Genomic DNA, 14,610 nt, shown 5'->3' with positions numbered 1-14,610 from the left:
CTACGGTCTCCTCTACTATTAACTTTGAACTCTGTGCGTAACGACCAATCTAAGCACAGAATGGGATTAGACATAACGCATCGCTATGTGTCATGGCGCTTACGAATCTTACGATCCGTTATGACAAATCCCATTTTTGAAACCTTAGTGGGCCCCTAGAGCTAGACAATCAATTTAGTCTGCAATTTATTTGACAATAAGATTGAAAGGCGGACGCGTTCAATATCAACCCTAGACGGTCAATAATATTACACAATACGTGATATTGCACAATAAAATTGATCGTCTAGGGGCCCGCTAATTTCGCTATCGAAACTAGTGAATGAATTTTGACAAGATGTCTGTTTTCAGATGGAAAAGATCTTCAGTTACGCGTGGAAGGACAAACGGGGGATGGCGGGGAAGGAGGGAGAGAGAAAAGATGGCGCGCCCCAGGAGAATTACGTCAACGACGACCAGGGCCTGCAGAGACGACACAACACGGACACTATGTTACAGGTAAGACTGAATTACTGTTTAGTAGCACCGCAGATACCAGACTGGGAATAATGGTGGTGGCCGCAAAGGAAGACATTCCGACCGAGCGAGGTGATATACACGGTCAGGCCGGAGCCCACGTCAGGGGTGTGTCACTCCGCCATTCCGCCGCCGAGCTACAAGTACATACCGAGACTCCCCGACGTCGGGGCGATTCAATGGTTGCCGTGCACTGACCCGTGGCACACGCGCGCGCCTCTTACGCAGTACGACTCACTTTACGTAGATTTCGCATATTTGTAACGATTAAATATAATAATCGTCAATTTAAAGATAGAAAAAATATTTAAAAGTTAGCCATTTCTAATTTTGTAAATATATAAATATTTGTTAAGTAGTATAATAGTTATTAGGAAAATAAGTAAGCGGTTAGGCAAGATGAAAAACTATATTCTGTACATACCAAATGTCATTGCAATAGAAGGACAACTACAGACTAGAGACTTGACAATCTAACTTTTTAAGTTTGACACTAGTTGTCTATACTTTACATCTCCCTTTCTATGCAGACAAAAATTATAATTAGTTTACTAACATAGTAACAGTAATAATAGAATAAATTGCACAACCCAACTAGATACCATATGTATCTTACATAATGAACTAGTAATTATAAACTTAGGTGCTATGATTATAATTAAATATTAAGTTTATTTATTGGCTTGATGATTCTACCAAATCTTGACATTCTTGGTGCAATCACTGGTTGAGGCAAATTTGAATTATTTGTATGATCAGGGTTATTCATTATAGAACTTGTTGATGCTGGGGGTGAGCTAGTGATTGGTGGTAATTGTTCTTGTGCTGGGGCCTGTTGTAAAGCTGGTTCATCAGCATGGACGGTTTCAGGTATTACTACTCTGTTGCTGGGTATGTCTGCTTGTGTCTTATGCAGGTGGCTTAAATTTCTTCTTAGTATTTGTCCTTTGTCTGTTTCAATGATTACAGATCTTGGTAGACCTTCAGGCTTACTCACCACAGTGGCCCCTTCCCAGTGACGATGAGAGACTTTATGTCGGACTTTGTCATTAACTTCTATAGTATCTGGCTGTTTGGTATGCTTATTACTGTATCGGGTTTGTTCTTCTCTTAGTCGTTTCAGTTCGGCTGTAACTCCTTGTATTATTTTTGGTTTTAAATTTTTGTCAAGGGTGGGTATTGGAGATCTAGTAATTCTGCTGTATAATCGTTGGTTTGGTGAACCTAAAATATCATTTCTTGGTGTGTTTCTCCAGTTTAACAAAGCTAGTTGAACATCCGACTTGTCAATGCTGCATTTTCTTAGCATATTCTTGGCTGTTTGAACTGCCTTTTCAGCGAGCCCATTGCCTTGATGGTGATGTGGACTGGATGTGACATGATTAAATCTCCATTCTCTTTGAAAGATCTTGAACTCTTGAGACAAGTATTGTGTTCCATTATCAGTTTGCAGCTCTTCTGGCACTCCATGCACAGCAAACCATCTTTTTAGTTGTTCAATTACTTCATATGATGACTGACCTTTTAGCTGATGAAAATCTAAGAATCCAGAGTAACTGTCACAGATTACTAGGTAAGTTTTTCCTTTTAACTCAAATAAATCTGATGCAACTATTTGCCATGGAAGTGTAGGGATCTTTTTAATTAGTACTATATCTTTAATGTTATCTCTCTGAGTTTGTTCACAGACAGAGCAGGTTTTAACTAGTCTTATGACATCGTCATATTGTCCTTTCCAGTAAAGAAATTGCCGTGCTCTTCTTAAACAGCTATTTATACCTAGATGTCCTTGATGAATATTCTTTAACATTTTAGCAATCTGTGATTTTGGTACTATTATTTTATTTCCTTTGAATATTATTCCGTTGAGATAGCTTAAGTCTTCTTTAAAGTTAAAATAATGTCGTAGTTCGGTAGGCAGATCATTGACTTTTTCTGGGAATCCTTGTATTATTGTTTTTAGAAGTAACTGTAAGTGTGGATCTTCCTTAGTAGCTGTAATTAACTCTTCTTTAGCGTTTAATGACATAGGTAGTATAACTGCAATTTTCAAATTGTCTTCTTGTTCATATTTCAGATTAGATGTATCGCAATCTCGACTGAGGAGATCTGCTAAGGGTATTTCTGTTCCTTTTTTAAATATAACCTTTGGCGAGTATGGTGCAAGATTGAATATTATGCGTTGCAGTCTCGCTGGAGCAGATTGTATATTTTTTTTAAAGATTGTCTCAAGTGGCTTATGGTCTGATTCCACTGTCAGTTCTTTGCCATATACATATTCATGAAACTTCTTACATCCGAACAGTATAGCAAGTGCTTCTTTCTCAATCTGTGGATAATTCTGTTCTGTTTTAGTCAGCGCTCTTGCACCATAGGCTATTGGTTGTCCTTCTTGAAGAAGTGCTGCTCCAAGGTTTCTTGAACTTGCATCTACAGTTAGTGTTACTGGTTTGTTAACATCATATAGTTTCAATACTGGAGGACTCTGTAAAACATGTTTTATTTTGTTCAGAGCTTCTTCTTGATGGGCTTCCCATGTGAAGATTGTATTCTTGTGTAGCAAATCTCTTAATGGATCTGTCAATTCTGACATGTTTTGAATAAATTTGTTTAGATACGTAATCATCCCTAGTAGTCTCTGTAGCTCAGTTTTATTTGTTGGTGTTTTTATTTCTTGAATGGCTTTTACTTTTCAGGGTCTGCTTCTAGTCCATTTTCTGAAACAATGTGCCCTAAAAATTTAATTCTTTGTGATTCAAAAATGCACTTATCTTTATTCAGTTTGAAACCGGCTGCTTTCAATGTTTTTATGACTTCACAAACAGTTTTGTTGAGTTCTTCTCTGGATTTTGAATGAATAAATATATCATCGATGGACACTCTGACATTTTTGAATTTACTGAGCAAATTAGTTAATATTTCTTGAAATATTTCAGGTGCTGACGACACTCCAAAAGGGAGTCTTTTGTAAGAATATCTTCCCCATGGGGTAGCAAAAGTTAGTATTTTTTGTGTTCTTTCGGAAAGTTTTATTTGCCAGAATCCTTTTGTACAATCTAATAATGCAAAGAACTTAGAACCTTTAATATCAGCTGAAATTTCTTCTATAGTAGTAAGTGGGAAGTGACGTCTCAGAATGTTTTTGTTTATATCAGATGGGTCTATACAGATTCTTAATTTGCCTTTTTGTCTGACAATTACAATAGGACTCATCGCAGGAGTAGGCTCCTTCTGTGGCTTTATGACATCTAACTTCACCATTCTGTCGAGTTCTTGCTTCACCTCATCTCTTATGGCATGTGGAATACGTCTTGGTGGTATGATTTCGAGTTTTGGGTTCTCTATAAGATCAATATCATACTCATAATCTTTATAACAGCCTAAACCGTTGAACACATCATCTTCGCATTCACTTTCCTTCAATGTTTTGACTCTAGCGATTAATTCCAATTTTTCACAGGTATCTAGTCCTAGAATTGGTATAACTTTTTCTTGTACTACTTTGAATGTAATGTTACTTTCTTCATTTTTGATTGTACACAATAGCTCCACTTCACCCAAAACTGCCAGTCTATCTTCAGTGTAGCTTATTAAATTTTTAGTGCGGCTTGGTTTTAGCTTTGCCTTTATTTTGTCTATCAAGTGTCTCGGTAACACATTGCATTGTGCTCCTGTATCTAGTTTGGCTGTAAATTGCACATTACCAACTTGTATCTTTTCTGTCCAGTCTTTATTTCCGCCAGCATTTATAGCTGATATGTATACCTCATCTTCAGAACTAATTGAGCTTTCTTCTACTGCATTCACTCTATTTTTCTGTTTAATCTGATATTTTTTTTGTGTATGGCACATCTTGGCAAAATGTCCATTTTTATTGCATTTTGCACATGGTTTATTAAAAGCTGGTCATTCTCTGCTTTTATGGTTTGTACCGCATCTTTTGCAGTCAAAATATTAATTTTGCTTATTTCTGAGACTTTTGTTTTTCAGTGATAAGACTTTATTTTTACCTTCGAACTCGTCCAGTTGTTTTGTGGCTTCTTCACAAGTTTTACATATTGCTATAGCTTTTGTCAAGTTGTTTGTCTTCTGTCAACAATTTCTCTCTTATCTGATTTGATCTAATTCTAAATACTATTTTGTCTTTTAGCATTTCGTCAAGTAAATTGTCAAACTCACATTTGCTTGCTTGAGTTTTTATTCTGGTTAAAAATTCGTTAAAGTGTTCATCTTCGTTTTGTTCGATCTTGAAAAATATGTACCTCTCGAATGATATATTTGTTTTAGGTGTGAAATATTCCCCAAACCTTTCTTTTATAATTTTGAGGTTATTTTTATTTGCGTCGCTTAGATTGAAGCTGTTGTAGATTTCGATCGCGTCTGGGCCTATTACTGCCATAAATGTAGCTGCCTGGACTTCGGCTGGTTTTTTATCGAGTTGAATAGCAATTGCATACCATTCGAACTGTTGTAACCACTTTTTCCATGACGTCGACTTGTCCGAGTCAATTTGTAGGCTAGCAGGCGGCTTTATTCCGGATACGGTATCGTTCGTAGCCATTTTACAACTTTCTCACATATATTCCTTTTTTTTATCACGTTATATACTTATTCTGACACCATGTTAAGTAGTATAATAGTTATTAGGAAAATAAGAAAGCGGTTAGGCAAGATGAAAAACTATATTCTGTACATACCAAATGTCATTGCAATAGAAGGACAACTACAGACTAGAGATTTGACAATCTAACTTTTTAAGTTTGACACTAGTTGTCTATACTTTACAATATTAGACTAATAAAAATTAATCAGTTCATAATATGTATTATTTTTGTTTCTATTGCGTACCTAATAACTGTTTGCTAGCTCCTAGACTATAACACTTACCAGCCATTCAGATATAGATTAATATACAATGTGTCCCAACACCGGTGTCCGATCCTTTAATGTCATAATTTATGGCATATTTTATCGACAAATTGGCCCTCAAATTTTATCTCTCTCTCACAGTTGTAAAATGGCAGCCATTTTAGTTTTTCTCGGGCTTTCACACTAATCTGGCCAGTACTTCTCATGTAAAAATCCTATAAAGATAAAAAAGATCTCATTTGATAGCTAAACTTGTGGACTACGCTTACATAGGCAATATGTTATAAATTTCGTGGAATTAAACATAGAAAAACCAAAGTTTAAGAAAAAAAATTGTGTATTTTTTAATTAATGGCTTTTTGTGAAAAATCTAGCACATTAAACTGGTTTTTTTTTATTTTAAAAAGAAAGAGGAGGTTTTTACCTTAAATAAATTTTTTACTTCAATGCTCTTAGTCAGATAGTTTAGAAGTTATAACGATTTTCCTATGAAGTATAGGTCAAATTAGTATGAAGCTAGATTTAGTAGTATTTAGTAGCAGAATTAGTAGAAGATTAAAAAATCGTCGACGTAAACAGCTACAATTATTTTTACATTCTCACTTATTTTTGTATTTACACATAGTTCATTGTTACTAATTTTAAAACCTAATTTACATAGACAATCTTTTACTCTCTTATACCACATTAAAGATGATTGTTTAAGCCCATATATTGCTTTCTTAAGTTTTAAAACCTTGCCTTTATCTGCACATTCAAAACCTACAGGAAGATACATACAAATATTCTCATTTAAGTGTCCATTAATTAGAAAAGCAGTAATTACATCGAGATGAATAATGTCCATATCCCACTGTGTCCTAAGAGCAAATAACATTCTTAGAGTCGAATGTTTTACTTCAGGAGCAAACGTGTCCACATAATCAATTCCACTTCGCTGTGAAAAGCCTTTGGCCACAAGTCTTGCCCAATATCTCACTTTATCATTGACATCAATTTTTTTATTAAACACCCATTTGCATTGCACTATGGAGGTGTCACTTGGTATATCAATGAGCTCCCAAGCATCATTATACTAAAATGACTGCAACTCTTCACGCATGGCCAGCTTTCACTGTTCTGCTTCCGGTCCATTCAGCGCTTCTGAAAAATCAATCTCCTCCGCACATGATAAGTTGTTTGATGTACACATGTTTGAATAACCAAAACGGTTTGGTACTTTTCTCTGCCTTTTAGCTCCAAGCACCTCATCAGCTCCAATACTTTAAAGCTCACCTGATGAAGTCTCAGTCAATGTGATGGAATCAGTTGAAGTATTCACAAGAGTCTCATCTGGATCCATATATGCTGATGAATCAGAACTTGAAATAGAGATAGGAGATTCAGTTATGTTAGAGTCCCCCACTGAATCTCTGTTCTCTATACTAGATTCTTGCACATTATCTGGTGTCTCAGTCTCTTCTGTTTGCGTTAAGTTCTGTTTATCTTTCTGTATCCATATAGCATTTTCTCCTGGACTTTCAATTCCATGCTTTCCTTCCATCACTATAATGTCTCTCTTTACAGTGACAACATTTTTCTTTGGATCATATACTCGATATCCCTTCTCAGTATCAGAGAATCCAACCAATATAAATTGTTCAGCTTTCTTGTCCCATTTCAATCTTTGTTCTTTAGGAACATGCACCATCACCGGACTTCCGAATAGACGTATGTGGCTCAAATCAGGTTTCCTTTGATACCACACTTCATAAAGTGTTTTGTTTACTAGACTAGATGTAACACATCTGTTTTTAAGATAAACTGCAGTATGTACAGTTTCGGCCCAAAATCTCTTTTCAAGTTTTGCCTCAAAAAGCAAACATCTGCCTTTTTCTACAACAGTTCTGTTGGCTCTCTCACAAACACCATTCTGCTCAGGTGCATATGGAGTAGTCCTTTGATGTATTATACCTTCATTTGCCAAAAAACTATTAAAATTCACCTCTTGTTGTCGTTGTCCGTTCAAAGTACTTTAATTTTTCTATTTTGTTTGTTCTCAACCATAGCTTTAAAATCCTTAAATCTCTGGAAAACTTCACTTTTATGTTTCAGAAAATAAATGAATGTCATCTTACTGTAATACAAGAAGTAAGAAAAACCGTGAAACCTCCAATCGACCTCGTCTCCATAGGCCCACACACATCTGCATGGACTAATTGTAGTGTATCCTTGCTAGTATGTTTACTATGTGGGAATGGCAGCCTTGTTTGTTTGCCTTCACAACATGTTATACAGTTCTCCTTTGTGTCACTAGGAGAAGAAAAACTCACTCCTTCTACGATTTATGTGTGCTAGGCGCTTGTGCCATAACTCTGCACTTGTCAATGCTGGTGCTACTAGCATACAATCTGTTGTTTTTAAATTCAACTTGTAAACACCATTAACCAAATATGCAGCGGCCACTATCTCATTCTTCATATTTCGAATGTGGCAATTGTTACTCTCAAACACAACTTTGCTGCCGATTTTTATAAGTTCACTCACTGACAACAGATTTGTTGATAATTTTGGAATACACAACACATTCTTGACAGTAATCTTGAAGTTGCGATCTGAAGTTATTTTCACGTCCCCGGAGCATTTCACAGGCAACTTTGTACTATCAGCTACCGTAATTTGAGACATAACTGGCATAAAATAAGTATTTTCAATCCAATTTTCATTCGATGTCATGTGCGCACTTGCGCCGAAGTCAATATACCACTCGCTTTTATTATACTGTCCACTCAAGAATACTACACTAAACACGTTAGTTTGCTTGTTTTTCTGCAATAACGGACATTGATTTCTAAAATGCCCGATTTCTTTGCATTTGTATCACGAAATTACTTTTTTCGACTGCACCTTAGGCGCCATTGACTTTTGTTGTTGTTGACAGCAATTTTTATTTGTAGTGTTGTACCGCTTCGAGTACGATATATTTGCAGCGAATTCAGCGCCACTGGTGTCCAAATGTAAAGAACCTTCCAGATCGATTAATTTAGATTTTATTGAATCTGTTGTAATCTGTATTCCGGAGTGCTCTATGGCCATGATCATAGGAGAATACATTTCCGGCAAACCTGCTAATAATAATGATCCTATCCATTCATCTGTAATGGCGAACCCGGTTCCTTTTAATTTTTGTGCTGTCTCGACAACTTACTTTAGTTACATAGTTAGTCATATAATCGCAATTTTCTTGCCTGATTGAGATTAAATGTCGCAGCAAAGAAATTTTTCTTGTAAATCCCGAGTCATCGAACATGTTTTTCAGCTTTGTCCACAGCTCAAATGAGGTTTTCGTTTCCTTGATGTGAACGTACAGCCCGGAGTCAATAGTCAATATATGCTTGGCCTTAGTCCTTTCGTCGTCTGCAGTCTTTGTTTCCGTGCCGGGCACAGGCGCCTTGATGTACTGGATCATGCCCTCTAGCACTAACAAGTTCTCTGCCGCGAAACTCCACTCATCATAATTTTCTCTCCCTTTCAATTTGGGAACACTTTGTATATAGATCAAAGCCATTATCTACACGAAAGTTCAGCGTTTTTCTTAAACTGTAACACTTATTACTTAAGAAAAATTTGGACATTAGCTCATAACCTATTGAAACATGCACTTTCGGTTAACGACTGACTCTTTATTTGTCAGATACAATGTCATAATATCAAGAATGACATAAGCAAACTCATTGATACTATGGCGCTACTAGTCTAACAGAAATATTTTGATATTAAATTACAACATGAGTTATATTAATGCCGATTGCAGCGTGCATTCCAGCGTGCATTCCTGTTGTTGTCGTTTGATCTGTAAAGGTACCTGCTGTCGCTGTGTTGCCCCGGTTGGCCCTGGGTAGCTTTGTTGTTATTTGCCTTAGATTAGTTCTTTGGGAGACTGCTGCTAGTGACCTTTATATATCTACACTTACCAGTGGTGGACTGTCTGGTGACAGGTATCCACTCGTGGATTCTATTGAGAGGGTGCTGGGTTGCTGCACTTTGCACGTACAGTCCACTTCTGCCTTGCACTGCACTGCAATCCGTTGGTACCGCCACTATTGGACCGCGTTAGAATTTGTGACCCGCTGAGACCGGCTGTTACTCGTTGTAACCGCGTGAGACCGTTTCTTGTAACCTGGTGTAACCGCGTTGAGCTGATTTTATTTTATGCGCGTGCGCTCGGGTTTGAGGTTGGAAAGTAACTGATGATATTTGTTTATTGATTATGTGTGTGTCTGTCCCCCTACCCCGGGGCCCGCCACACACCCAATCCCCGGACAGCTGTTTATGGACACAAGCTTCGAGAACCTTTGATAGGAAGGAAAGGATGGAGATAGGACGAAAATGTGAAGGATCAGTGGGATTGGGGATTTTTGGAAGCGAGCAAACAAATGTTTTGCGCCATTAGTTTGGGAATTCAGAGAAAACAAGGGAGAAATTTATAATGTGGGAGATGGCAGGTAGAAGTTCATCTTGGATGGTGGTAATCATGCGACGACTAATATCATCACAACCTACGGCATTAGATACTATGGACTTAATGGACTTATCGATCTCGTCTAAAGCAACTGGAGAAAACTGAAAAGGGTCTAAATTGGGACGAGATAAACCGTTTAGGTAACTAATGGTCTGGAGTTTTGTGTGGTCATCTAGTGAAGCTGTGGAAGAGAAATGTAGATTTAAGTCGTCAAGGCTAATGGAACTGGGTAGTTCCGGAAGTACTTGCGACTTTCCTATACCAATAGTTCCAAGGAATTTCCAAATGTTAGGAGGGGATAGTGAAAATATGGCGGCGTTTAGCATTACGTTTCATCTGGTTGCAGCGATTCCTAGCTTTCTCGAAGCTATCCCAGTTGGAAACACTTCGATTTCTTTTTTTTTATGAAATAAGGGGGCAAACGAGCAAACGGGTCACCTGATGGAAAGCAACTTCCGTCGCCCATGGACACTCGCAGCATCAGAAGAGCTGCAGGTGCGTTGCCGTCCTTTTAAGAGGGAATAACGTAATAGGGGAGGGTAGGGATGGAAAGGGAAGGGAATAGGGGAGGGTAGGGAAGCGAATAGGGTAGAGGATTGGGCCTCCGATATACTCACTCACTCGGCGAAACACAGCGCAAGAGCTGTTTCACGCCAGTTTTCTGTGAGAACGTGGTATTTCTCCGGTCGAGCCGGCCCATTCGTGCCGAAGCATGGCTCTCCCACGTATTAACCTCCTATAAGCACGGTCCCTACGCCTCATCGCATCTCGAATTTCAGAAGTCAACCAAGGAGCTGGCGGATGTTTGAGCTTGACTTTATAGAAGCGTGCGAATCGTACAGTCTTCAGAAGGGTCTTTCTTACAGGTACTATGGGCGGTTTTCGAATAAAAGGGATGCTGTAACCCATAATGATTTTTAGAACACAATCGGGAGCCCCAATTTTCTTCCATCAGTAACGACGAAGTTGGGTTTTGTCCGTCTTAATGGGCTTCTTTCTTCCAGTCTGAGGTCTTTTTTGACCTGTTTGAGCGACTCGCATGGAGGGTTGGTTACGCTATGAGGCTCGCCTAGATTTTGATGGCTCATAAGATCTTTGTTGTGCTTTGAAAGGGCCTCCTCTGGCTAGTCCCAACTCGGAAAGAGGGGGAAAACCTTTCTGACACCTCCATTATCTCGAAAAAAACTCCGTCAACTGCTTCCCCTCAAAAAGGTGGGTTAGCGACGGTGGTATATGATGGAGTGCCTGATTCATGGCTTCGTCCTTGACCTTGAAATCTTACACCTCATTTCAATAGTTTCCGCTTTGTGTGCACATACGTATTGGAGCAGGTTGTCGGACGTCTGTCTGAACTGTGAATCTGCATTAAGAAGTAGCTTCACGTCCTCAGATGTTTCAGGAAACTTCTTTGCGAGACTCTTAAGGCCCTCGGATAATGCTTTACGCTAGCACAAGAGCCCATGGGAAATCGTACCTAGCATGTGGTCCTGTTTGGTGAGGAAACTCAACGACTGTATTCCGAGACTGACAAGCTCTGTATTTACTTTGAGGGCGCTAAAGACTGGTGCTGCGTGCAAGTGTTTTTCCACCTCTTTGTACCTCACCTTATCCCAAGTTTCTTGGGATAACTTGGGATAAGCCCAAGTTTCTGAGCCAAATCTTTGGCACATTATGCCTTCTCTCTCAATGCTCTCCAATGGAGCAGGAATAGAGGGTTCAGCCTCCTTAACCATGGGCAGAAAATCTAAACCAGGTTCAGGACCGTCCTCTTCAGAGAAGCTTGGGGATACATGTGCCACTCATCTGGCGTCGGCGACAGTGCTTCTCCTACATTTATTTCTATCTCAGATTCCTCGTCGTCTGAAGGTCGGCTACAGGATGATATTGATTTATCCTTTTTAGATAAAAGTGCCTCACACAACCTATCTACTTTTTCCTCCAGCATTTCTAGCCTAGACTTAGCTCTTGGCTCGTCCGAGCTTCTGTAAGATTTTTTCCGCTTCCTTGATTAAATTAAAAATTAAACAACTAAACTAAAAATATCACCATAAAAATACACTTAAAATTCGAACATCTCGTAATTTTTAATGACAATGATATGATTTTTTTTTTTACAAAAAGGATAGCTTTTTTATAATTCTAGCAAAATAATCGAATAGATTTTTAATAAATGATTCGGTCATTAAAAAAATAAAATAACATGTACAATTTTCTCCTATTTCGCCCTATCAACAACGCTGCGAGCGTCGTAACCGCCCCATACAAGGCGCGCTGATATGAATGTTATTTTAATGTCCTTAACGTCGATATTTGTACTGAGAGATATCGACCTGCTAATTCAGGGACAGCCTTGCCTTAAAACTTGATGAAATAAATCTATTCATCTTTCCTGAATTACTAACTCTAACCCTATGCGGTTTACGACACGACTAAATCTTTCTCGTTCAGCTTCTTGTTTGAAAGCGCGCCGTTCAGAGTCCGATCTGAGAAACGCCTGTCTCGCTAGATCCGATTTGGTCTATGTGCGAGTTGAAATTGTTTATAGATTTAGCTCGATCTACTTTTTTGGTTGGATCTCACCAAGTTAATACATCGGTCCGTAGCAAAAGCCCGCTGCGCCGGCGACGTGCTTGCCTCGCTGGCGCCAGCGCCGACGGTTCCGCGCCCGGGCACGAGACACTGGGCGACGACGGCAGCAGCTGGGGTACGGCTGTAAGGCTAGGAAAAACCTATACACTCAAAATTCTAAAGAATAGCTAATTTATTTCTAATCATACCTTCTAAAATGTTTGCTATCATTCCAGCTTCAACTGTATGACTCAATACTGGAGCAGCCAATTTCCTTTTTTTTTTTTCGAATTTAGATCTAAATACATAATCAATAATTTAGATGTAAATGATCAATTTAGACTCGTCGACTTTAGAGTAAATACAATAAAATTGTCTTTGTTTTTCTTCTCAAAAGATTCCTTTTCATTGCTCCTTTTTGGAAGTCAAGGTTTCGGAACTAGTCTCTATATTTTCCATCACATCTAAGAACTCAATTGGAGTTCTCTGAACTTTACTTAAACTTAAAGTTTCTCCAAAGTCCAAAGTACGCGGGCTGTTTATGGCTATCCAGACTTGGTGTTATTTAAATAAAAAAAACAGGATCCAATGAAGCAAGAAGAATGTTCGGGATATCTTCGTTAAAAGCTTGCCTGTTTTTCTTCCTTGAATTGAACTCTAAATCTTCTAAAATCTTTGTTTCGACTTTCAGAAGTCGACTTCCCTCCGAAAGAATGCAAATTGACAAAAATTTGGAGATTATGTCCCCTCCGTAGATCAGTAACTTGTGACCAGTAGACGACACGTTCAACATATTTAAGGAGTAATTTTTGTATACTCTTAAATTTAAGCACATCTTTTTTTTTCCCTAGAAGTAATGGCTTGTATTATCACCACATACCTGCGTATTAGGGTGGGTCAATGAAGTGTGAAATTTTGTTTTTTTTCGAATTTAATTACCCAAGAGGTGGAAAAAGTTGCCGTTTCGCATGGAGATTCTAATAGTATAATTAGATCTAAAAAAAAAATACTGGCCTGAGCTCTCTACCAGTCGTCAAAAATGCTACCATACAAGAATTTTCACTTATCCGTCTGATAGCTATTACAACTAATTCCCATGACTTATAGTCATCTTTATTGTGTAGAATTAATAATGAAACAACACTTTAAAGCAATTATCAAAAAAATAAAATTTTCATAGAAAAATATACTATTATTTCATTAATATGCACATTATTTTATTTTTATGGAATTTTTAACTGATTTTTTCTTTCGAGCTCCGGCATATCTGCGCGACACTTCAAAGAGTTTCTTATTAAAACGTCCCTCGCCGATTCACCTATGATCCTCTGAGAAGCCTCTGTGACTAGATTCAAATATTTCAAACGGTTTGACTATCTTTGCCAATTGTGGCAAGGGTAGTCAAATCGTGGCACTTGGTTTTGTAGAGCCATTTCTTGAATTTCCTCATTACAATGTTTTGAAAGAATCGGCGGAAGAGTAAAAGTTATTTTTTTACGACAACAGGTCGATATAATCATCAGCAAAGAAGTTTTTAGGTGGAGGTTTTAAAGTCTGGATTTGACTGGTGGAAGCCGAAAGCCTGGCGTTTTTGATTCGCTCTACAGCAAGCTGTCGCACGTGGCCTCTCTCGTCGTATAACATTACTAACGTAGCACGTTTTCACGATGGCCAAAGAATGCGTTTCTTTGAATAACAGGGTCAATAACACTGGTCTGCAAAAAAATTTTTTTTTTTTCTCCTAATTGTTTTCATGCATGAATTCATCATATTTTATGGTCTAAACAAGGAATTTGTCATGCAAATAATTATAGCACATAGATTTTTTTTATATCAGTTCATTTATTCAAAAAATGATATTATCAAAATAACAAAAATAATAAAAAAGTGAAAAATCATTACGATCCAAGTTTTACAGTGAAAAAAGATAATTTTACAGTCACAAATACTAAAAATATCAGTAAGTTATCGTATTATGGTGAAAAGATTGAAGTTACTTGGTCGTTTGTTTTCTTTTCATTGTTTCCATTGGAGTTTCTCGGTGGATCGACCAACAGAAATCAGCAAGCATTGCTGCTGACCATTTCCCATTGTAGCGTTTTTCAATTTGCATAATATCCTGATGAAACCTTTCAACATGCTCATCTGATACGGCT

The 14,610-nt window shown here is 37.9% G+C and overlaps 1 protein-coding gene across 4 annotated transcripts in view; it reads left to right on the top strand.

Moving 5' to 3' along the window:
• LOC121736006 (calcium uptake protein 3, mitochondrial) overlaps window positions 1–14,610 on the top strand; it is a 157,396-nt gene that overhangs the window by 113,407 nt on the left and 29,379 nt on the right. For all 4 annotated transcript variants that reach the window (XM_042127024.1, XM_042127028.1, XM_042127026.1 and 1 more), the window contains one exon: window positions 352–498. In XM_042127024.1, the coding sequence (XP_041982958.1) occupies window positions 352–498 (147 nt within the window). The remainder of the gene's footprint in view (window positions 1–351; window positions 499–14,610) is intronic.

Source organism: Aricia agestis, chromosome 18, assembly GCF_905147365.1.
Source record: "Aricia agestis chromosome 18, ilAriAges1.1, whole genome shotgun sequence".
Taxonomy (NCBI): Eukaryota; Metazoa; Arthropoda; class Insecta; order Lepidoptera; family Lycaenidae; genus Aricia; species Aricia agestis.
Note: the sequence above shows the minus strand (reverse complement) of the source record. Positions and strands in the feature narration are given on the sequence as shown.